The sequence below is a fragment of the Canis lupus genome, chromosome 31, assembly GCF_003254725.2.
Source record: "Canis lupus dingo isolate Sandy chromosome 31, ASM325472v2, whole genome shotgun sequence".
NCBI lineage: Eukaryota > Metazoa > Chordata > Mammalia > Carnivora > Canidae > Canis > Canis lupus.
The window spans coordinates 29,424,238-29,449,174 of record NC_064273.1 but is presented as its reverse complement, the minus strand read 5'-3'; the positions used below and the strand labels follow the sequence as shown (position 1 = coordinate 29,449,174).

At 43.9% G+C, this 24,937-nt stretch overlaps 1 protein-coding gene across 1 annotated transcript; it reads left to right on the top strand.

Annotated features, from left to right (window-relative positions):
• Positions 1–13,017: 13,017 nt before the first annotated feature.
• On the top strand, positions 13,018–20,936 carry SMIM34 (small integral membrane protein 34). Its single transcript, XM_035709302.2, has 2 exons — positions 13,018–13,824; positions 15,279–20,936. Exons 1-2 carry the CDS (start codon positions 13,818–13,820, stop codon positions 15,689–15,691), a joined length of 420 nt encoding a protein of 139 aa, XP_035565195.1. The 5' UTR covers positions 13,018–13,817; the 3' UTR covers positions 15,692–20,936.
• Positions 20,937–24,937: the final 4,001 nt, after the last annotated feature.

Here is a 24,937-nt window from a genome sequence, read left to right as displayed (position 1 = left end):
ACTGACTTTCTGGCCCTTTAAAGGAAAAATAAAGTGTACTGAGCCCTGTTCTAGACCCATCCTAAATATTTGGGTTGGGTGTCCAAACTTGGCCAGGTTGGCCACCTCCCGCCCTTTGGATGCACATGCTGGAGCATGCAACTATGGGAGTCACAGGTGAGAGGCGCCCAGAGCACACTCTGAAGTCAAATTGAGGCAGGCTCCGGCCAAACACACCCCACGATCCTCATAGGAGTTTTGTCTGTTAAACATGAAATACTAAAATTTGGATTTTTAAGAAAATCAGTAACTGGGATCCCTGGGTGGCTCAGCGGTTGAGCATCTATCTGCCTTTGGCTCCGGGTGTGATCCCGGGGTCCGGGATCGAGTCCCACATCGGGCTCCCTGCATGGAGCCTGCTTCTCCCTCTGTTTGTGCCTCTGCCTCTGTGTGTGTGTGTCTCTCGTGAAAAAGTAAATAAAATCTTAAAAAAAAAAATCGGTAGCCATCATTAGGCCCAGAATAATGCACTTCATTTTTATTATTTTATTTTTTATTTTATTTTATTTTATTTTATATTTTATTTTATTATTTTATTTTTTATTTTATTATTTTATTTTATTTTATTATTTTATTTTATTTTATTTTTATTTTATTTATTTGGTCTTTTGAGCGGTGTGTGTATGTAAAATCCACACTTGAAAGTATTGCACTAAAAGACGCGCCCTGCCCCCGCCCAGAAACGCGGCCGTCTTATCAGCGCCCTATAGCCAAAGCCTTTGGGATGGACCCCGGGAAACACCGGGCGCGGCTCCTGGGTGTCATAGCGGCCGCTCGCCACGCGGGGGCAGAGCATCCCCGGCTACCCCGGAGCCCGGCTCCGCAAGAAACCCCGAGTCCCAGGGTCTCGGCCCCCTGGGTGAGAGGAGGTCTAGTGGGGTGAGCATCAGCACAGCTACACTGAATTACTGAATCAGTAATCACCTGCGGTCCCGAATCAGAGGCAGAATGAATTGCTGACTTTTTTTTTTTTAAAGATTTTATTTATTTATGTGAGATAGAGAAAAGAGGCAGAGACACAGGCAGAGGGAGAAGCAGGCTCCCTGCAGGGAGCCCGACGTGGGACTCGATCCCGGGACTCCAGGATCAGGCCCTGGGCCCAAGGCAGGTGCTAAACCGCTGAGCCACCTGGGAAATCTCCGAATTACTGACTTTCAAAGGACTTTTTTGGTTAAAGTCAGGGCTACCTGCACATGTAGTTTCCGTACCTCCTTGGATTCTGTTGTGAGGCAGGCTATTTCCCTTACACAGGGGAATCCTTTCTTTCTTTCTTTCTTTCTTTCTTTCTTTCTTTCTTTCTTTCTTCCTTTCTTTCTTTTTTAAATTTTTTTAAATAAATAAAAATTTTTAAATAAAAAATATATATTTATATTTTAATATAATATAATATATATTATATTTTTATAATTTATATTATATTATATTAAATATATTTGATAAATAAATAAAAAATTTTTATTTATTTACTTATGAGAGACACAGGCAGAGGGAGAAGCAGGCTCTATACAGGGAGCCCAATGTGGGACTCAATCCCAGGTCTCCAGGATCACGCCCTGGTCCAAAGGCAGGTGCTAAACCGCTGAGCCACCCAGGTACCCCTGGAGGAACATTTCTACAAGAAGATGCGAAAGGAACTTTAGAGGATCGGATGTGAAATGTTGGAAAGCAAGAATTTCAAACGTGCTGGCCAAGAAAAGGCTGAGGCCCTGCAAAGAGCTTACATGCTGGTATCCAACTCTTTCACTCTTAAAATTAAAAGATTTGTCTTTTTAGTAGGTCATAGATGCACGGTAAAAATAAAATAAGTTAACAAATCATCAAAAAGGATATCACTCAGAAGCAACGAAAGGATTCTTCAGTGTCCTTTCAGAGATAGTCCGTGTCTGTACAGCAGAAGCCGGCTTTTAGGTACCAGGGGTACACAGCACATACCAATCTGCATCGTGCTTATTTTTTTCCTGCTTAGCAGTATATTGAAGATTGTTCCACATTAGTGCATGGACGTCTACATCATTCCTTCGAATGCTTGCCTAAGATCCCATTGGATGGATTTCCATGCTTTTTTAAAAAAGATTTTATTTATTTATTTGAGAAAAAGGGGGATGAGCAGAAGGAGAGGGACAAGCAGACTTCCCCCCCCCCCCCCATACCCTGCTCTCTGTGGGGGTCTGTCTCACCACCCTGAGATCATGACCTGGGCCGAAATCAAGAGTCAGATCTTCAACCTTCCACCCAGGTGCCCCTCCACACTGTCTTTAACCAGACTTCTCTTGATGGACATTTCGATGGCTTCCAATCTTTTGCTGTTACAATGGGGTGGTGACTAACTTGTACCTATATCCTGGAAATCTGCTCATAACTAAGTCCCCCAAATTCCTAGAAGATGACTGAGCAATCACAAGGGATGTATGTTATAAAATCTTAATGATGCCAATTATCCTCTAATGATACTAATAATTGGCTTCTATGAGCTGTCACTATGTGTCAGACACCATTCTGGCTGCTTTGTAAACTGTGGCAAAGGCACCGTGGATAAATCCAACTCACAGATGATCCGTACTCATCTATTGTTGTAAATGAGACCTCCTTACAATTTCAATTTGCGTTCATATTATTATGAGTGACAATGAGCAATTTTTATGTTTCAAAGACATTTGTACTTCTTCTTCATTGTGACTACTTGCTTCCATCTTTTGACCGTCTTTCTGTTGAATTGCTGACCTGTTTCAAAGTGTTAAAAGCCTTTGAATATTAAAAAAAAAATTGATACGCTACCATATAGGTTGCAAATGCTTCCCCTCGTTTATCATCTGTCTCTTGACTCTGTTAATAGTATTTCACTTTCGCCCCAAAGGAAATTTTAACTCTTATGTGCTTGGTTTCATCAGTCTTGTCTTTTGCGATTTCTGACTTCTGTGTCATGCTTGGAAAGTCTGCCACAATCTGAGATTATAAAAATAAATTCCCCATGTTTGTGCTAGCACTTTTATGGCTGTATTTTTTTTAAATGATAACTTAGCTCCATCTGGAATTTATTCTGGTGTAAGTATTAAAGCAGAGATCCAATTTTACTCTTTCCCAGATGTCTACGCAATTGTCCCATGCCTTCATGAGATAACCCATCTTTTCTACACTAATTTGAAACATCCTTTTTATTTCATATTATTTTCCTCAATGTCTTTCAGTCTATTTTAGGACTCCATTCTGTTCCATTGATCCGTCTCCTTGTTTGTATGTTAATCTCTGTGGCTTCACAATACATTTTGACATCTTGCAGGGATATTTCATTACCTTCCTTCCCTCTGCGCCCCCCCACCCTCCCCACCCCCATTTTTCTTAGCTATTCCTGCATGTTCCAATTCCCATGTAAGTTCTCAACTCGGCTTGTTCTATGTTAATTTGAATGAGGCCAGGCTCTCAAAGCCTTTGTTTAAATAAGAAATCTAACAGATTTGTTTACCTCCTGCCTCCTGTGAGGGAGGTGAGAAGCCAAAGAAAGTTCACAGATGCTAATACCTTTGAAAAAACAGAGGCATCTCTCTAAATATTTGTCAGAGCCAACTCCATTAAGTCAGTGACCAGTTGGCATCTTAGCCTTTGGGAGAAGTTAAAGTTACCTTTCTCAGGGCAGAGCAGCAACCTTGATCAACCAGGTGACTTGCTTATTCCTTTGTTGAGATAGTGTCTTTAAGGATGGATGTTTAGGATACAGGAGGCTGTCTCCTCTTCTCTGCAGCTGTGGGGGGTGGGAAGGGGTAGGGTGTGGGGGGGTGGGGGACATCCTTGCTCCCTTCAATTTTGCTGCAGCGTGGCTGTGATTTTTCAAGCCTAAAAGCTGGAATTCTGTTCATTGGTACTGAAAGGGAAAGGGACGGGTCAGAAAAGCATAAAATACATTACTGGAAAGGGAAAGAGAAGAGTAAGATCATTAGCAAATGGATTGTGGGCTCGGATCCTTTGAGGTGCGCTGTAGTTCTGAAATACAAAGCAAAACCAGAATGACAATAAAAACCGAAGAAAGATCTCTGTCGAGGTTTTCTTTGGGATTATACTAAATCTACAGATTTATTTGGGAAGAATCTGTCATCTTTACACAAGTGAGTCTTTCTATCAAAGTGTAGGAAATCATTGCATTTAGTCAAATCCTTTTTGTCTCTCTTTTAGAATTTTTCCTTTTTTCTTAAGATTTTATGTACTTATTTAACAGGGAGAAAGAGCAGGCAAGCACAAGCAGGGGGAGAGGCAGAGAGAGAGGGAAAAGCTGACACTCCGCTGAGCAGGGAGCCCTACAGGGGGCTCAATTCCAGGACCCCAAGATCATGACCTGAGCCCAAGGCAGATACCTACCTGACTGAGCCACCCACGTGCCCCCCTTTTAGGTTTTCTTTGTGTATGAATATTATAAATTCATTGTACTCTTGGGTGTTTTATCTTTTTGGTTCTTGTGGTTTTGTTTTGTTTTTAAAGATTTTACTTATTTATTAGAGAGAGAAAGCATGAGCAAGGGGAGGGACAGAGGGAGAGGGAGAGAGAGCATCTCAAGCAGCCTCCCTGCTGGGCACAGAGCCCAACGTGGGGCTCGATCACACAACCCTGAGATCATGATCTGAGCCAAAACCAAGAGTTGGATGCTTAACTGCCTGAGCCCCCCGACACCCCATTTTTGGTTCTTACCAGAATCTTTAATTATATTTACAAAGTGCTGTTAATACAGATCCTTGAATATTGGGGTTTTTTTTTTACTCTTTATTTTGTACCCACTCAGCTTTACTGAATTGTTCTACAGCTGCTAATCGTTTTGCAATTGATTCTCTTCAGTTTTTCAACCATACAGCCAATAATAATTTTTGCTTCCTCCTTTCTGGTTTTTGTGCCTCCTGTCTGAGTTGGACAATTCCTCCAGTACAATGTGCAGTGGTGGTAACAGGTGGTTGTGTCTTGTTTCCCAGCACGCTGGAATGCTTCTCGTGTCTCCCCCGTTAAGCACAATGTCGTTTCTGACTTGAGATACATTTAATTTGGCATTTTAGAGCATTAGCTATTTTCTTGTTCATCAAGATTTAAAAAATCAAGATGAGATTGGAATTTAACAAATACCTATCATCTGTGAAGATGAACACATTTTCTTTGGACTTACTCATGTGGTAAATCACATTCATAGATCTCCTAATGTTGGATGACTCATCCATAACTGGCACAACTGCATTTGTTTGGGGCATTTATTCTTTTAATGCACTGTTGGATTGGTTGACTAATACTGTATTTAGAATACTTACATCTGTATCCATATGTGAAGTTCGTTTGTGGTTTCCTTTTATTATGGTGGTTTTGTTGGGTTAAGTTATCATCCGTCTGCTAGCTTCATCAGAAAAACTTGGAAGCTCTCTTCTTTCTCCAGGCTCTACAGCAGTTTAAAAACAGCATTCTCTAATCCATAAAAGTTTAGTAGGATTCACTTGTAAAACTGTCTGAACTAGATGCTTCTCTGGGTGGATGACTCTTTTTTTTTTTTTTTTTTTTTTTGAGAGGGAGAAAGAGCACATGCACAGGTAGGGGTGGGGGTCAGGGAGTGGACAAAGGGAGATGGAGAGAGAGAGAATCTCAAGCAAACTCCAAGTCCAGCACAGAGCTCATTTCCGGGCTCCATCTCATGACCCTAAGATCATGACTTGAGTCAAAATCAAGAGTCAGATGCTTAAACAAATGAGCCACCCAGGCATACCTGGGTGGATGACTCTTTAGCAAGTTTTTCAACATCTTTTCTATGGTAACTGATTTTAAAAATCTCTTTTGGGGTCAGTTTTGATCATTTACCTTTTCCTAGCAAGTCGTTTGTTTGGTCAAGGCTTTCAGACTGATTTGCACAGAGTTGAGCAGAAGGGCATCATTTCTTTGATTTCCTCTATACCTATGGCTATTCCACTCACGATTCTAATTTGGTGTGTTTGTGCTTTCTCTTTTATTTCTTTTTTTTAAGATTTTTTAATTTATATTTTCATGATAGAGAGAGAGAGAGAGAGGCAGAGACACAGGCAGAGGGAGAAGCAGGCTCCGTGCCAGGAGCCCTACACTCGTCTCAATCCCAGGACTCCAGGATCATGCCCTGGGCCAAAGGCAGGCGCTAAACCGCTGAGCCACCCAGGGATCCCCTCCTTTATTTCTTTATTAGGGTCAATAATGATGTCTCCATTTTATTTATTTATCCGTTCCTCAAGGAACCAACTCTTAGATGCATTATGAGCATTATTGTGTCTTTGGTTTCTGAATTCTGCTCTTACCTTTTAAAATCTCTTTTGCCATGCTTTCTTCAGGCTCATTTTGTGATTCTTACCTACACATCTGGAATTAGGTACTTAATTTAAAATTTAAAGCAGCTTTATTGAGATATAATTTACATACTGTAAAACCAGCTTGATGATTTTTAATAAGTTTCCACAATGGTGAACCATGACCACAATGCAGTTTTAAAGCATTTCCATCAGCTTCCAAATTTCCCCTCTCCTGTTTATGTCAGCTCCTGCTCCCACCTCTGGCCTCAGTCATCCACTGATCTGCTTCTTGCTTTCTTTTTGTCTTACCCAGATATTTCACATAAATAAAATCATACAATATGTAGCTTTTTCTGTTTGGCTTCTTTCACTCAGCATAATGCTTCCTAAGTTCATGCACATTTACTGCTGTATAATATTCCAATGCAAGGATATAGCACTTTTTGGTTCTACTCACCAGTTGATGGACATTTGGACTATTTCCAATTTGGGGCTATTATGAATGGTATTTTTTAAAGATTTATTGATTTATGATAGACATAGAGAGGCAGAGACACAGGAGAAAGGAGAAGCAGGCTGCATGCGAGGAGCCCGATGCGGGACTCGATCCCGGGACTCCAGAATTGCGCCCTGGGCCAAAGGCAGGTGCCAAACTGCTGAGCCACCCAGGGATCCCTATTATGAATGGTATTGATATGAATATTTATGTACAAATTTTTCTGTGGGCGTTTTTTTTTTTTTTAGTAGATACCCAGGAGTAAATTTGCTAAATTATATGGTTTGTATAAGTTTAGTTTTGAAAGGAATTACTGAACTGTTTTCCAGAATGCTATCAACATTCCAACCAGCAGCATATGAGGGTTTCTGTTTCTACACATCCCCGCCGAAAGTCAATATCTTTGCTGTTTTTTAAATTATAGCCATCTTAGTGGATGTGTGCTCATGTATTATTGTGGTTTTCATTTGTATTTCTTTGATAATTAATGATGTTGAGCATCTTTTCATGTCCCTATCAGCCATTTGTGTATTATCTTTGGTGAAATGTCTGTTCAAATCCTTCTTCTACTTCTAATTGAGTTGTTCATCCTCTTATTATTAAATTATGCGACTTTTTCATCTATTCTAGATGCAAGGCCTTTATCAGATATCTGATTTGCAAGTAAGTATTCACTCCTAGTCTGTGTGACTTGTCTTTTCATTTTCTTCATAGTGTCTTTTGAAGATCAAAGATCCTCGCATTTTGATAAAGATCACATTTTGATGAAGACCAATTTACTAGGTTTTTTTTCTCTTATGAATTGTGGTTTTGATGTTTTATCTAAGAAATCTTTTCTTAATCCAATGTCATGATTTTCTTTTGTGTGTGTCTAGAAGTTTTATAGTTTTAGCTCTTACATTGAGGTTGAGCCCAATGATCCATTTTGAGTTGATGTTTGTATATGGCATGAGGTAAGGGTCTCAGTTTGTCTCTTTGTTTAGTTTTTCAAGGAAACATCCAGTTGCCCAGTGCCATTTGTTGAAAGGATTGTCTTTGCCTTCTTAGTACATCCATTTTTATTATTTTTTTCTTGCCTGTTAAAATTAGCTTTGTCACTTCGGTTTAGATATGTGCTATTTATAATTTATTTTCTAAACAACATTTTACTTTCAGTTCTGATTTTCTTTTTGGCCCAAGAATTTTTTAGGCTTTGATTTCCAGATAACAAGCTTTATGTTTTTCAATTTTAGAACTTAATATATCTTTTAATAATTGGTAACAGAGAATATTTCTTCTTTTAAAATGTTCTAAGTTGCCTTTTACAGCCATATATATGATATTTTATGCATGTGAAAATTCCATGCATCTTGAAAAAAAGTTGTATTCTGTGTTTTCAGGATATGGAGGAAGCCCCTCTGCTGCTGGAGGAAATGAGGCCAAGGGGCAGAGAGGTAGAAGTAGAAGACAGCAATGGACCTCCCCTTGGATCTAGCCCTTTAGACCAGCTCTACCCTGCTTCCTTCTTTCTTACTTGAACCTATAAAGTCTCTCTCTCACGAACTCTTATTTAGCTTTGGCTCTGCACCCCATAGCATCCTGATGGTAGTGCATCATCAAAGTAGAGTTAAGACTCATTTGATGCAATAATTGCACTTTATTTGTGCTCCCACCATTTCTTTAATTTTGTTCTCTGTGCTCTACACAATATGGGGTTTGATCTTTCCCTAACCCCACTGTCATGTTAAGTTGAGGGAAATGGTCTTCATTCAGTAATTAAGAGGTGCAGTCTCATGTCATAATCAAAATTCAAGGGGCACCAGGCTGGCTTAGTCGGTAGAGCATGCAACTCTTGATCATGAGGTTGTAAGTTTGAGCCCCACGATGGGTGTAGAGGTTACTTAAGAATAAAATCCTTTTTAGAAGATTTTATTTAGGGACGCCTGGGTGGCTCATCAGTTGGGTGCCTGCCTTCAGCTTAGGTCATGATCCTGGGACTCAGGATCAAGTCCCGCATCGGGCTCCCTGTGAGGAGCTTGCTTCTCCCTCTGCCTATGTCTCTGCCTCTCTCTCTCAGTCTGTGTGTCTTGTGAATAAATAAATAAATCTTTTTAAAAAAAGATTTTATTTATTCATTTGAGAGAGAACAAGCAGAGTGGAGGTGGGGGATAGAAGGAGAGAGAGAGAGGCAGAGAAGCAGATTCCCTGCTGAGCAGGAAGACCTATGCAGGGCTCCATCCCAGGACTCTGGAATCACGACCTGAACTGAAGACAGGCGTTTAACCAATTGAGCCTCCCAAGCACCCCAAAAATAAAATCTTAAAAAAATTCAGAGCTCGATCTTTAAGGCTAAGGCTCCTCTGCTCTTCCTGGTCAGGCCTGCAAGAGGGCAGAACTGCAGTGGGAAATGGCAGCTGGGCTGGCTTTCTCTGTTCAGCCCTCCTCATCTACTTCCACTTCAGAAACCTGTTCACTGTGCTGTTTCACTTTGCCAGGGGAAGGAAAAAGAGAGAGCTAAGGGAGCAGACAGTCCTATTGGTCTGTTGTGCGGTGTGAATGAGCAACAGGCAAGTGTCTAGAGCTAATACTTTGTCTCCTGGGCACACACTTGATGCCTTTGAAGACTGTGCACCAAGCCAGTGTTCAACAGTGGCCCCGCGTAGCACCTGGAGGCAACAGCAATGAAGGATTACTCTACGCTGGTCCTGGGCGCTGGGCTACCCTCCCTACCCACTCTGGACCAAGTCCCAGTGAGTCCTGGTCAACCCTGAGGCCTTAAGAAGAAGATAAATATAGGATTTCCTGCTAACCAGGCTCCCAATTTAGACATCTTCTAAGCTGACTGGTTCTTTAGTAGAGAAAAGAAGGAAAGAAAAGAAAAGAAGAGAAAAGAAAAAAAGAAAAGAAAAGAAAAAAGAAAAGAAAGAAAAAAGAAGAAAAGAAAAAAGAAAAAAGAAAAGAAAAAGAAAAGAAAAGAAAAGAAAAGAAAGAAAAGAAAAGAAAAGAAAAGAAAAGAAAAGAAAAGAAAAGAAAAGAAAGAAAAAGGGAGGGAGGGAGGGAGGGAGGGAGGGAGGAGGGAAGGAAGGAAGGAAGGAGGGAAGGAGGGAAGGAAGGAAGGAAGGAAGGAAGGAAGGAAGGAAGGAAGGAAGGAAGGAAGGAAGGAAGGAAGGAAGGAAAAAACAAGCCATGGCCCTCTGAGAGGGTTTGGTCTCTAATGACAAAGGAGACGGAGAGTATTAGGGTCCCTCTCCCCCAGAACTGTAGCTCAGACAAATATTTACCAGGTGAATGGCTTTGCTTGATCGCACTTTGTCTAGACTGAACCAGAACGTCTAAAGAGACATACACAAATAGGAAGAAAATTCTTGGCCCTTGTGATGGTACAAACTGTTCCCTTCCACTGTTATGTAAGCATTTGGGAATGACAAATAGCATCCTCCACACCGCAAAATAAGGCAGGCAGCTGCCCAGTCCCTGTGACCATGATCTCGACCACCCGCCCCCCAAATCCAGGCAGGGCACTTTCCATCAGATGGTACCATGTGGCCACAGCCATAACATAGAATTATTTTTTAAAAAAGCATTTGTAGGGGCACCTGGGTGGCTCAGTGGTTGAGAGTCTGCCTTTGGCTCAGGTCGTGATCCCGGGGTCCTGGGATCGAGTCCCACATGGGCTCCCTGCATGGAACCTGCTTCTTCCTCTGCCTGTGTCTCTGCCTCTCTCTCTGTGTCTCTCCTGAATAAATAAATCAAACCTTAAAAAAAATAGCACCTGTATTTTCTACATAAACCTTACATTTTATTTTCTCATTGTCTGTCAGGTCTTTCCATGTTAAAGAAACTGGGTGAGGCTTACCTTGAAGTGAAACATGCACCCAGAAGAGTGAACGAGCAGATACATGAACAATTTTATGAAGAGCCCCAAACTGATCAAACCCATGAGACAGAGTATGGCCAGCACCCTAGAGTCCTCCTCCTGCCACCTTTAGTGACTTACCTTCAGCTGAAGGATATCCATGATCCTGACTTTTAACATCATATGTTCATTTTGGCCAACAGGAAGGGTTTCAGGGTCACAGATAAGCCTCAACAAGGAGGGGATCCCTGGGTGGCTCAGCGGTTGGGCACCTGCTTTTGGCCTGGGGTGTGATCCTGGAGACCTAGGATCGAGTCCCATATCGGGCTCCCTGCATGGGGCTTGCTTCTCCCTCTGCCTGCGTCTCTGCCTCTCTCTCTGTGTCTCTCATGAATAAATAAATAAAATCTTTTTTAAAAAAGCCTCAGCAAGGAGAGTCTGCAATTCAGCCTGGAGGGCAAGCGATTATTGGGAGGATTTCTGGGACCCTGGGTCTAGCTTGCAGGTGACATTCATGGTGAAGAAAGAGAATGCCTTCAGTTTCAGACATCCCACCTCTGGTACCTGTGAGCTGTGTGACACTGGGCAAAGTCACTTTTCTGAGCCTGAAAGGGTGTCCCCTCTCTCTAAGGGGGGAATAACACCTCTGCCTCCCAGGATTAGGGAGGCAGAAGCCAGGCAGAGAGCACCTGACATAGAACTATGCCCTCACCTGCGTGCCCTCGTACAGCGTAGATGAGACCAGAGACCAAAGGCCGCCTTTCTTGGTCTCCCCCATTTTTCTGGAGCTTATTGCTCCCTACATCCCATGCCTTCGTCTTGCTGAGCTAAATGCTGAAACCTTCTGACCTCACAGATGACACACTCCAGGAAGCCTCCACTTCCTGGCACCAGCTGCCCAGGCCTGCCCTCCCTGCCCTGAGGCCTCCGGGCATTGGCAGCCCTCCCCTTCAGACACCTCCACGGGGCGGCTCCTCCCCAGGCCTCCCCAGGCTTCCTTCCCACCTTCCTGGGACCAGCGGCTATCAGATCCTGCAGCTCCTCCACCATACAGGAGAGGAAACTGGCTCATGGTAGGGAGGGACTTGCCCCAGGGTCCCAGGGCGAGGGCACAGCTGGGACCAGAGCCCTGACCACTGACCCTGTTCTTCCCTTTGCCCTTTTTAATCCAGGGTCCTCCTTTCTGCCCCTTCTTACCTTAGCTGGTCCCTGTGACAAATCCTTGTCTGTGTCCATCCCCCTACAGAGAGACAGGAGGAGCCTAAATAAGATTTACATGTAATTAGTGGATGTTTTCATTATTGACTAGGGAACACACAGACATGGTTAAACTTATTTCGATTCATAAAGGATATACAGTGAAAATTCTCCCCCGACTCCTGCCCATGTCCATCCAGTGAATTTTCTTCTTCTCCAGGTAACTTCTGTTCTTACTTTCTCGGGCATCCTTAAAGCAGCTTTTCAATGTCTATACAAGCAAATCAGATCTATATTATTTCCACCTTACTTTTTTTTTTTTAGATTTTATTTACTTATTCATGAGAGACACACAGAGAGAGGCAGAGACACAGGCAGAGGGGGAAGCAGGCTCCATGCAGGGAGCCTGATGTGGGACTCGATCCCAGGACCCCAGGATCAGCCCTCGGGGAAAGGCAGGTGCTAAACCACTGAGCTACCTAGAGATCCCTACTGTCTGTCTTTATAGTTTTTTCTATTCTGGACTTTTCATATACCTGGACCCCTACAATATACTGTCCTCTGTGACTGCCTTCTTTCACTTGGCTTAATGTTTTCAAGGTCCATCCATGTTGTAGTGTGTGTCAGAACACTATTTCTTTTTACTGTCAAATAATAGTCCATTATAGGGATCAACTGCATTTCATTTCCCCCTTCACCAGTCAGTGGACGTGTGATCTATTTCCACTTTTTAGCTATTACAAATAATGCTACTGTGAATGAATATCCATATGCAGGGTTTTGTCCAGGCGTCTGTGGCCATTTCTCCTAGATATATGCCTAGGAGTGGAATGGCTGGATCATATGGCAAATTTGATAATTTACTTATCTAGTCCCCTATTGATGGAAATCTGATCAAATGACTTCTTAAAAGATTTTATTTATTTGAGAGAGAGTGTTGAGTGCAAGCAAAGGGAGGAAGCGGGGGAGGGGGGCAGACAAGCAGACTCCACACTGAGCTCAGGCTCATGGGGCTCGATCTCACAACCCCAAGACCATGACCTGAGCCAAAATCAAGAGTCGGACACTCAACCGATTGCGCCACCCAGGCACCCCTTAAATTACTTCTTAAAAGCCAAAAACCCTTATAAGTTTGGCATGTGCTGGTCTTCTTGGTGAGGATTCAGGAGCGGGGCTGGGAACAATGGGTGCACAGAACCTGCCAAAGCTCCTTGCTTTTCTTTGCTCCCAGACTCTTATTCTTCTAGCACTTTCTGGTTAAATATGCTTAGATTGCAGTGTGGGCTGTGACTCAGGAGTGTGGGAAAAGGAAGCATCACTCTGCACAGCCTGGCCTACCGGCCCACTGCCCACTGATCCCTGAGGGGGAGCCCAGGCCCCTCAGCTGTGTCCGCGCCTGTGCCTTCCTGTCTGGGTTTCCTCATCCAGGAGACAGTCCAAGAGGAAGCCAGTGACTCCTGACCATGGAGTTTCCTGACCCTGTAACAACAGGCCTCTGCCACACCTGACCATCTCCCACTCCTACGACAGGTGCAGAACAGGGGAATTCAGGAACCATCCAGGCTATAAGCTCGTGAGCAGCCTCACAGGGAGCCTCTCACCACAGCAGGCCTGGATGGGACCAGGGGCAGCTGGAGACTCCTTGGTACCAGCACGTTTTTTAAACCTTCTTTTGCTTTAGGCCTCCTCAACAAGCTTCAGCCAGGAGGTGCTTTGTATTCTGAGCCAACAGTAGACAGGTCGATTTCGATCCCCTGATTAAGGAGAGAAAAATCGTCCAAACTCTTCTCTGCTGTTTCTTTTTGGTACAGCCCTAAAATTCTCTGGGTATCGTGTTACTCCCTGCTCTGCTCACAAACCTCGGGGCAGCCCCACGTCAGTAGGACTGATCACTTGCGGGGAAGACTTCTCATTCCATCTTCTCTGGCCACGGCAGCTGCTTAAACTTGCCTCCCTCAAGAGTCGAGGAAGAGACCGCCTCATGGAACGTGAGTACTCTTCTTCAATACAAGGACGAGCTGTTCTAGAATGACTGCTGTATTTCACATCGGTAAATTATAAGTGCAAAATGGCACAGATGAAAAGGTGTCTCTTTCTGCAAGATGTGTTTGTCCATTAAGATACGACCAACCTATTTTTTTAGAAAAAGAAAAGTGGAGAACAATGTGCTGCAATAATTAATATAGTGAATTTCTTTCCTGTGGATATGGACTGTTTTAAAACTTATTTAATGTCTTGTAGTTCTTGGTTGGGCATATTTTATATGTATTTGAGCATATCACATCATTCTATAACAACTTACAGAAAAGTTCAGAGTTCTCAGTGTGTTCTCTTGCTGTAATTGAGACTTCTGATTTTCTTATTGGGTTGACTTTTAAAAAGAAAGCAATGACGACAATTTTCCCCTTTCTATGCTTTAAGTTCTCAAACCCTTCCACCAACAGTGGTATAAAATTCCTCGTTGTTGTATCATTTGTTATGAGTGACCAATTTTATATAATTAAATCTGTTCATTTGGGCTTTGTCACATGTGGTTTGTAGATTTATTTTTAAACCCTTCATCTAAAAGTAATAAGATCATTCACTTATTCTGACAATTAACTATAACAAAAGATACCAGCCTCTCTGAATCTTGCCATTAGCAAAATGAATTAGCAACAAACAAATATCAAATAGATGGCATTTGGGGAGCAGCTTTGGTCTACCCAGCAGGCTATGGGATATATCCTATGATACATCTGAAAACATCTGTGCTCACACAGGGCAAGAATTGGGGATTTGAGCCAGTAAAGTTCAATTGGAAAAATGTCTCACAGTTTTATGTACTACTTCTGTGCCTTTCATTTCATGGCCACTGGCTCTCCTAGGAGAGAAAACAGTTTTGAATTAAACAACAATTAAGATTTTAATCTTCTGGTCTTGGAAGGGCACACAGTGTCATTCCCCAGGGGCACTTCACCAAGGAGGCCAGAAAAGTGCCCACTTGTACCCTTTCCTTTTTTAGATTAACTCCTTTTTGAAGGTAACTATACATGGTACAAAATGTACAAAGGGGAGCTGGTGAAAAGTACATCTCATCCCTCAATTCTCTTCCCCAAGGGCAACCCCAGGTACCAATTTCTTGTGTATTCTCTCAGAGATACTTTATACATATATGAGCTTCAAGCAAATGCCATATCCTCCCTCCTTTTAGGCATATGATTGCATATTATATCATGGTTAGTCTTAGTTTTCCATATACTAATATTTAGTATGCCCCCCAAAACCCCTTTTTATGTATATGTTGTTAGACTCCTGACCATTCAACAGAGAGAGCCCCCTTTAAGCAGTCCCACATTTCCCCCACATTTCCCACTGATATGAGGACCACACTGTCATTGGCTTGGCCAGGCAGCCCTCAGCCCAGGATGCTGGGTCTCATCTGGATCTCTCTGTTTCTCAGTGATCAAGTGGACTCCTCAGGGAGCCCCCAACCAGACCCAGGCCAGCACTGGCCTAGGCTACCTGCTGAGGGACCACATGGAAGGGAGGAGCGGCACCAACTCCACCAGGGCCCTGAAACTTCCAGATGGGACCAGCGCTGCCTGGTACATCCTCACCATCATTGGCATCTACGGAGTGATTTTCCTCTTCCGGTTAGCCAGCAACATCCTCAGAAAGAATGATAAATCCCTGGAAGATATTTACTACTCAAATTTGACCTCTGAACTCAAAAAGAAAGGTCTCCAAAGCAAAGTGTCCAAATGCTCTGCATTAACGATTAGCAACAGACCTGTCCTGCAGCCCAACCAGGCCAGCCTGGGGCCAACATTCAAAAACAGTGAGTGCCAAACTGAAATCCAAGGGATCCCTTGAAAGTTCAAGGCAAGCCGACCTCTACAGAAGAGGCCCAACCTTCATACAAGGGGAAGCAGCTTTGAGTTTACCTGGAACCTTGAGAGAAGAGTCAGATCCTTGAGTGGGGCTGGAAGAGGATCACTGGGGCACTTAGGCCAATGGGAGTGTGACTGAAGGCCAGCATCCCATCCTGTTTCCTTCTCAGGCTTTGTGGCACTTTGAGACAGGACAGCAGGGGCAGCAGCTTCCAGTCATACCCTTCACTGGAAAAGGTTATGTTCCAGGGAAGGACATGGAGCATTGAGTGTTCTCAGAGAATCTAGGAGATTCCTGAGGGGTATTCACGAAAGTAGCCTCTTGTCATGGAAAGAAGACTGAATTTGGAGTCAAGCGCCCTGGATTAAAGTTCAACTTCCAGAGGATGACATCAACTTTGAGTGACTCGTGGCTCTCACCTGGAATGCATGGCAGGGGGATATATGGCTTCAAAGAGCTATTCATTCTAGAGGTTCTCACTTAGAGCCAAGGTTGTTAACAGCAGAAGTCAGTCAGAAGTTCTTCATTTTTATTGAAAGCATGGGGTCCATTGAAAAAAAGTATTAATTTTGGAGTCAGAGGAATCCAACTCTAGTCAAGGACACTTAGGTAACAAGGAACTCAACACCTCACCTCTCTGGACCTTAGTTTCCACACAGATAAAATGAGAATGATGATGTCTGGTCTGTCAAACTACAAAGTAGATAAGAGCTAATAAGATCATGCATATGAAGATATTTTTCAAAGTAAAGTAAAAATGTAAAATATAAACCCTGTGCTCATAGTGGTGTGGTGGTTGATGCTATGGGGGTATTGGTGTTAGTGATGATGGTAGTGATGTCATTGGTAATAGCTGATGTTGATGATGGTGTTGGTGGTAGTATTGATGGTGGGGTTGATGGTTGATGTTGATGATGGTCATGTTGTTGGTGGTTGATATTAAGGGTGATGGTGGTGGTAGTGGTGGTTGATATTGATGATAGTGGTGGTGGTTGATGGCTGATGTTTACTCAAATGTTTTATAAATATCTGTTACTTATATATTTGTCTCTGCCTAAAAAGAAGTAAGACCTTGCCTAGATGAGTAATTAATTTAGAGAGATGGTGATTAGCTGAACTTCTGCAGGCTTTCAGCAGGCAAAGGGATAAGTTATTTGTTGTACCAACTTCTATGAAGTTTATTCAGCTCCGTTTTTGGAGACATTCCTCGGATTACAAATGAAAAAAAGTGGGGTTTTTTTCCCCCCTGTCTCCAGATAGTGGTCTGCAACCAGCCCCACATTTCATAAAAGTCAGAATTAAACCTCAAGCTTTTGTTCTTAGAGGGTGAGGTCAACTTCCAAGTATTCTTCTTTCTTTTTTTTTTTCTTTTTTTAAAAAATATTTTCCACAGATGTTAGAAATGTTGGCTTGTTTATATAGTTAGGGCTAGGCATCATCCATATGTTTGAGATGGTTATAAGGCAGGATAAAAGAGAAGGAAATATAGACAAAAATGTAATCCACAGCAAATAGGAACATGGAATGTATTACAATGGGAGTGAAAGGTCAGAACTTAAGTGAATTTGAAGATTCAGTCGTCTCCTGTTACCTGCTTCCCCAGCATGCATTTCCCTCTTCCTTAACCCAACCACCCCTAATTTACATTTGGAGATCCATATGGCACTAAGGAAGCTGAAACTACTCCCAGTTCAAGGGCTGAAATAGGAGAGCCACGTCAATCTAATCAGCACAATCCATTTCCTGGCTTCACGGATTGGGTCCAAGAAGGACTCATGACCTAAGTGAGCTGATCTTCAGAATGATTGGAAAGATTTTAAAGGGAGATTCTGGGACATAAAAGTTCTGTCTTGTGCAGGATTGTGTTAAATGCAGATCTGAGCCTATAATTGCTGGAGCCCTTTTGCCAACGTTAGAAAAGCCAGTTTGAGGGCAAAATCCAGCCTGGAGAGGAGAACTGAGAATATCACAGAGACTAGAGTCCCAATCAAACTGTGCTTGAAGGGAAACCTGGGTGGCTCAGTGGTTGAACTTCTGCCTTGAGCTCAGGTCATGATCCTAGGGTCCTGGGATCAAATCCCACATCAGGATCCCCATAGGGAACCTGCTTCTCCCTCTGCCTCTGTCTCTGGGTCTCTCATGATTAAATAAAATCTTAAAAAAAAAAAAAAACTGTGCCTGAAGCCTTAATTTGCTACAGGACTGTTTAGTTTGTGAGCCAATAAATCTCCTTTATTAAACTTTCTGACCCCCCTCAACCAAAAATATCCTGTATGATACTGCTGGATAAATAATTTCCTGAAGGAAGTGAGCCTTGAAGTAGAATTTGAAAAGAGGAGCAATGTGATGTGGTAAATTAGGATCCTTTCCTTCATCAAGGTTTTTCTATTTCTAGGATTTTGGGGTTTCAGGGAAAAGATAGATTTGGTATGCTTCTAATGCCAGTTCAGTGATCACTTGTATAATTTCACATTGCTTGGCCTCTCAAGGAGCATTCAGTGAGATCCTGTTCCATTTAATCTCCAACCCTTGACTCTGTTAGTAAACCACCATGGAAATCCCAAGAAGGGCTTGCCATGTTAGACACGTGGTCAGGGACAGGCTTTTACAGTATTTCCTAAGGAACAAAGCCACCATCTTCCCATTGACACTCAGATGCAGTTAGTTACATGAGATCCAAGGATATTTGCCCAGGCCACCTGTTTCTTGATACAAATTCACCTGTTTTCTGGGGAGCTGATCTAAGAGTTTGCATGGGAGATGTGTTCCTGGATGGAGACTACATTCTCCATTTTAAGCAAGACTGGTGAGACACAAGTACTATGAATATTTTATGCAAAATCCTTTAAATCTAAAATGCTCAGGCTCAGAATAATCCACTACTATCTTGGCAAACCCCATGTAGCTGGACCAGTGGGAAATGTACCAGCACCACAGTGTGGGTGTTTAGTTCAGCAAGTGAGCTTTGTGCATTCCACCAACCCTGGTGGAAGCAGGAACAGAGAAAGCTGATTCTCAACATTTCAGACACTTTTTCTTTTTTTTGTCCCTATAGTAAGTTACCCCCAAGATTAGAGGATCAGGTCAATTAAAGGCCTACCTCTGCCATTGAGATTACTTAAAATGGATCTGGCTAACAGTTTCCAGGAATGGCTTCTCTGGGGGTTTGTGGTTGAATGTACCATGATTTCTACCAAATCAAATCCAAGTTACCAGAGTTTTCCTGGGTGTTTGGAACACTTCTATTCTAAATGAAATTCTGATCAGCTCAGCTGCATTTTCATGTGTCTGGTGTGATGTATTATCAGAACATTTTATTTTATTTTGTTTATTTTCTTAAGGATTTTTATTTATTTATTCATGAGAGACACACAGAAAAGAGGCAGAGACATAGGCAGAGGGAGAAGCAGGCTCCCTGTGGGATGTGGGACTCGATCCCAAGACCCCAGGATCACTACCTGAGCCAAAGATAGACGCTCAACCACTGAGCCACCCAGTGCCCCTATTTTGTTTATTTTTTAAAGATTGATTGATTGATTTGAGAGAGAGAGTAGGGGGTGGGGCAGAGGAAGAGGGGAAAAAGAATCCCAAGCAGATTCCACCCTGAGTGCAGAGCCCGACTCCAAGCTCAATCCCAAGACACAGAGATCATGACCTGAGGTGAAACCAAGAGTAAGATGCTTAACTGATACACCACCCAGGTGCCCCATCACAACATTCTAAAAAAGGATTTAAAAAAATTAAAGACTAAACATTTGTTAGTATTTACCCAGCTCTTCCTAGAGTGGCCGGTGGCTCTGACTCTCACAACTGATTCTGATTGTCAAGATTTCCACTGGAGCAGAAGAATGTCAACTCAGTCTTCAATTAAAGTTCAAGTTCTTCTCTTGGCAATGATGGAAACTGACTCTAGGTAACTCATGACCCCCTACCCCCAAAAAAGATTTCTGGGAAGGCAACTGTGGTAGCTCCCAGAATCAAAAGAACAGCAGCTTATCCAGGCCTTGGGAAGGAGAGATGCTAGTTGGCCCAAAGCCTTCACACAGAGGCCCCAACTGGAGAACCATATCTCTAGGGTCCTCCCGGATGATGACTCACCTTCCATGCTGCCTCTCTGTGCCTCTGCTCAAATATCAAATGTCAGAAGAGAGTATTGCTTTGGATCAGGTACAGCAGGTGCTTACCCCTTGGACTAGTCGCTGAGGGTGGGCCCAAGGAATAGAGAACTCTGATTGGCTGTGGCTGAGTCATGTGCTCCCTTCTGTGGCACTGAAGTCTATAGAGAAAATGTCAATAAGAAGACTGTTGCCAGGTATTACCTTCTGTGAGGCCTTCTTGACCCCTAAGGCAGAATTAGTGGTCCTCCAGGGTGGCTGTAACACTTTGTAAATGCTTGGATGAATTGAAGAGGAAATTTTTATTTAACAAAATCTCTCCAAGGATGGGAACTGGACTTGTTGGCCAAGTGTTTGGTACAGGAAGTGAGACCCCATGAGATCATAAGCATGGGTAGAACCATTCTATAGGAGACCAAGAGAAGAATTTGCCTCCCAGGGGAAAGGAAAAAGAAAAAGAGAGAAGAGTAGGTTAGGGACCTAGCAGGACAGCAAAACACATTAAGTCTTTGCAATGACTTGCCCACCACCCGAGAAGGGCAATGATAATAATATGGACAGGAATAATTTTGACATTACCAATTCCTTGCAAAACACACAATAAATATTTGCTGAATGAACGAAGGATGCCTACACTAGTGTGTCAGTTGAGTTACTTACAATGAGAGCTATTTCATTGGGAACAATGGGTCTTAACAATTTTTACTGGGCACTTCTGGGGGAAACGTCCAGTCTCCAGACAAAATATAATGAGCACAGAATTTGAACAAGGAGATTCGTTGTTCTTAAGGAAGTAATTCTAACAAGCAAAGGTAATTGGGTTATTATTGTTTACAATCTCTCTGTGTGTTTACAAAGTACATTTATCTTTCTATCTTACCTGGGTCCTTATGGCAGCCGTGGGAGCTGGGCAGGCTTCCAGCCTTGGCCTGGATGGCTGCCTTTCTGCCCATACGCCCCGTTCATTTGTCTGTCTTCAAACTAGCTCAGATAGCATTTCTTCCAGAAAGCCTTCTCCCCTTGCCAAGCCTCTTACAGATGTGCTTTAAAAAATAATGATACTCATGTAAAAATAATAAAAGTTAAAATAAAAGGACTCAGTATGGACCAGGCACTAAGTGTTGTTGTACATGGGTTATTTCTTTTGTCCATTGCTCATCTTCTGTATCCCCACATACTGTGCTGCCTCCATGGTAACACCCACAAATAATAAACCTGGAGACAAACCATATGGTCATGTGAACAAAGGAAGTTTCTTCTTTTTTTTTTTTCAAAGATTTTATTTATTCATGAGAGACAGAGAGAGAGACACACACACACACACAGAGACACAGGCAAAGGGAGAAGCAGGCTCCATGCAGGGAGCCTGACATGGGACTCGATCCCAGGTCTCCAGGATCACACCATGGCCTGAAGGCAGGCGCTAAACCACTGAGCCCCCCGGGCTGCCCCAGAGGAAGTTTCGTATAGAGAACTATCCAATTATGATAAGAAACTATACAAATATAAAAATAACTCTAAATCACACCCTATGGCTGACGGAGAGTGCTCTGAAAAAGACAAACTTGGAAGGGGGTCCCATCCCTAAGGCAGGGGTTCAGACCCTATTGGTGAAGTTCTGGTTGCAGCCACTGGATGGTGGAAAAGTTTGTGGGGTTGCCTAGACCTGGGCTGGGCCACAGTCTCTGGGCAGCAGGGAACAATTTCCCAGGGCACGAGGGAGCCAATGCTGATGGGCAGATGCACAGAGAGAATTGGGGTGTAGGGAGCCCACTCACTGGCAGGAGGGCATCTAGTCTAGTCACCCATGATGGTATGCAGCTGCCCAAGATGCCCAAGATGGTAGCAGCTGCCCAAGACAAAGGCCAGCAGAAGATAGTGGACAGCACATAAGGAAGTCAAGGGATTGATAGTGTTCTATAGATTGAATGTTTGTGTCCCCCCAAATGTGTACATTGAAGCCCTACTCCCCATTGTAATAGTATTTAAAGATTTATTTATTTATTTTAGAGAGAGTGAGAGTGTGTGCACATGCAGGGTTAGGTCCAGAGGAAGAGGGAGAGAGAGGATCCTGAAGCCGACTCCACACTGAGTGCAGAGCCTACTGTGGGTTTCTATCTCATGACCCTGAGATCATGACTTGAGCTGAAACTAAGAGGTGGACCCTTCACCGACTGCACCACCCAGATGCCCCCTCCCCATTGTAATGGTATTTAGAGGTGAGATCTTGGGGGAGTGGTGTTAGGTTTAGATGAGGTTATAAGGTGGAGCCCCATGATGGGATTAGTGTCCTTCTCTGAAGAAAGACGGCAGAGCTCTCTCTCCTCCGTGTGAGGCAATAAGGTGGCAAACCAGGAAGAGTCCTCACCAGACACGGAACCTGCCAGCACCTTGGTGTGGGACTCCTAGACTCCAGAACTGGGAGAGATAAATGTCTATTGTCTAAGCTCCCAGGCTATGATATTTTGTTATGGAAGTCCGAGCTGACAAGGCATAGGGTCAAAGACAAAACAGCACTGGGCATCGTGCTTAGTAAAGGCAGCAAGACAGACTGTATTCAGATGACTGCGGAAGAGGAAGGAGATGCCAGTGTAGACTGAGCTTCACTCCAGCTGAGACAAAGGTGAGAACAGATAAGGAACAAAAAGGGATTGGAGCTCTGTGGACATGGAAGATTCCGGAAGGAGATAGGTGGAGGGCTACTGAAAATGTTTTCGCAAGGTGGGTTGTACACAAGACGCACGTTGTGGGACGACGTGCATTTTGTGGTTTGGCAGCATTATGTTTTCTTGAGTGAAGACTCCGCATGGGGCTGGGGTCATCTTGATGCACATGGCCCAGTGCGGGTGGAAGCCAAGTTTGGTCAAGTCTCTTAGCACAATATGTGGGTGAGTCCATTGGGCAGGATAGAGTTCAGAGTTCACGGGAGCCCACTCACTGGCAAGTGGAGCCTGGCCTGGACTGTGGGGAGCATGGTATCCATATCGGAAGGGCCTTGGGAAACAACCCTTCAGGCCTCACCTGGATGGCGGCGCCCGGCTCCCCTGCACCTACCTGCCCACCAGCCTCCGCTCTCCTGCACCAGGGGAATAGTTTCCTGCTGCTCGGGGACATGGCCCAGCTCCAGTCCAGGCAACCCTGCAAACTCCTCCTCTACCCAGTGGCCACAATCCTCTAAGGTCTGAACCTCAGCTTTGGGAAGGGGACTCCTCTTCCACGCTTGTCCTTCCCTCGGCACTCTTCTTCAGCCTTGGAGCACCGTTAGAGTCCTCCTTACATCTTTTTTTTTTTTAAGATTTTATTTATTTATTCATGAGAGACACAGAGAGAGATAGGCAGAGACACAGGCAGAGGGAGAAGCAGGCTCCCTGCAAGGAGCCTGATGTGGGATTTGATCCCAGAACTCCGGGATCACGCCCCGAGCCGAAGGCAGATGCTCAACCGCTGAGCCACCCAGGTGTCCCTCCTCTTTACATCTTTAGGACTTCTTCCCTGTTTCAGTTTAGTAATTCTGTGCATTAAACGTCCACAGCTGATCGTGTGGCTTCTGTCTCCCGATTGCACCCAGAATGAGACAAGGTCTGAGTTAAAGAATGCAAGTTCACGGCCAAGCAGGCCTGGGTGGTGGTAGACAGAATGAAGGCCAGCGGGTTTCCGGAACCTGAGGTTGCAGGAAGCTGTTAATATAATCTGCAGTGTTACCCGGACAACTGGCCACTTTTTTCGTTGAGCACGGGGAGGGACTAAGGCTCAGTTTGGGATGTGATCCACTATAACGAAACACTAGTCATGGAGAACAAGAGACAGAGCCCACATGATTGTGAGCCTTTCACTTGTGCTGTGTTTACTATAACTCAAGTTAAATCAACCAATAAGCCAGTATAGACTCAACACCTGCATCGTGCACAAACAGTACTTTGCTGCGTAAGGCCTAAGACGGCTTCGGTTTAGGTAGCTTAGGCCTGGAGGATGTGACACAAGGTTTACTTGACTCCAATACAAATGTGAAGTGAAAGGTGCTATTCAGGGGGCCCTGGGTGGCTTAGTCAGTTGAGCATCTGCCTTTGGCTCAGGTCCCCATCCCAGAGCCCCTGGTTGGGATCCCTGCTCAGCGGGGACTCTGCTTCTCCTTCTATCCCTCCCCCTCTCCCTCCCCCTGCTGCTGCTCTCTCTGTCTCTTGCTCACTCTGTCTCAAATAAATAAATTAAAAATTTTTTAAAGGTGCCATGTGACAGGACATAATGGACAAACTGTAAGATGGGTGATGGCAAGTGCTCAGAGGTCAGGAGAGGACAAACCGCATATTTATTTACATTGAGGATGCTCCCAGATAAGGATTTATACCCCAGTTTTTCATTCCCTCCCTCTTTTCTGCTCTCAACCTCATCTTTCTGAGGCAGCCCTACCAAAGTAGCGCTTGACACCAGTGCAGTGCACGTAATTCTGGTCCTGAGGTCATGTGATTCCCCAGACACATGGCAAGGGCCCTGAGCTATTTTTTGCTCATTTGTAACACTAAGTGTGTGGGATTTCTGTACACCAGCAACCAGTTCTCCAGACCCCAGTTGAGTGTCCTATATAATTCAACTCTGTTCTGACGCTAACTGCCCAGGGCTAGTACTGATCCCACAGGCTAAAAGCCCAGTCCCACAGGACAGCACCCGCTCCAGACGCCAGTCTCAAGTTCCCGATTGCCAGCAGCGTGTCCAACTGGCTCTACAATCAGGGGTTCCCACAACCCCTTCCTCAGGCTCAGTAATTTGCTTGAACAGCCCTCGGCTTGAACAGAACTCAAGGAAACACTTATTAGATTGTCAGTTTACAATCAAGGACACAACTCAGGGCAGCCAGATGGAAGAGCTTTTGGGGTGAGGTATGGGGGAAGAGGTGCAGAGTTTCCAGGCTCTCTGAGGGACACCATTCTCCCAGCACCTCTCTGAGCTCACCAACTCAAAAGCTTTCTGCATCCCATTTTTAGGGGGTTTTATGCATTTTTTATTCATTATGTGGACACAGTTAATTAAATCAGTGGCCACTGGTGATTTAACTCAATCTCCAGCCCCCTCTCCCCTCCCTGGAGGTTCCAACCCTCTAATCACATAAGTGGTTCCT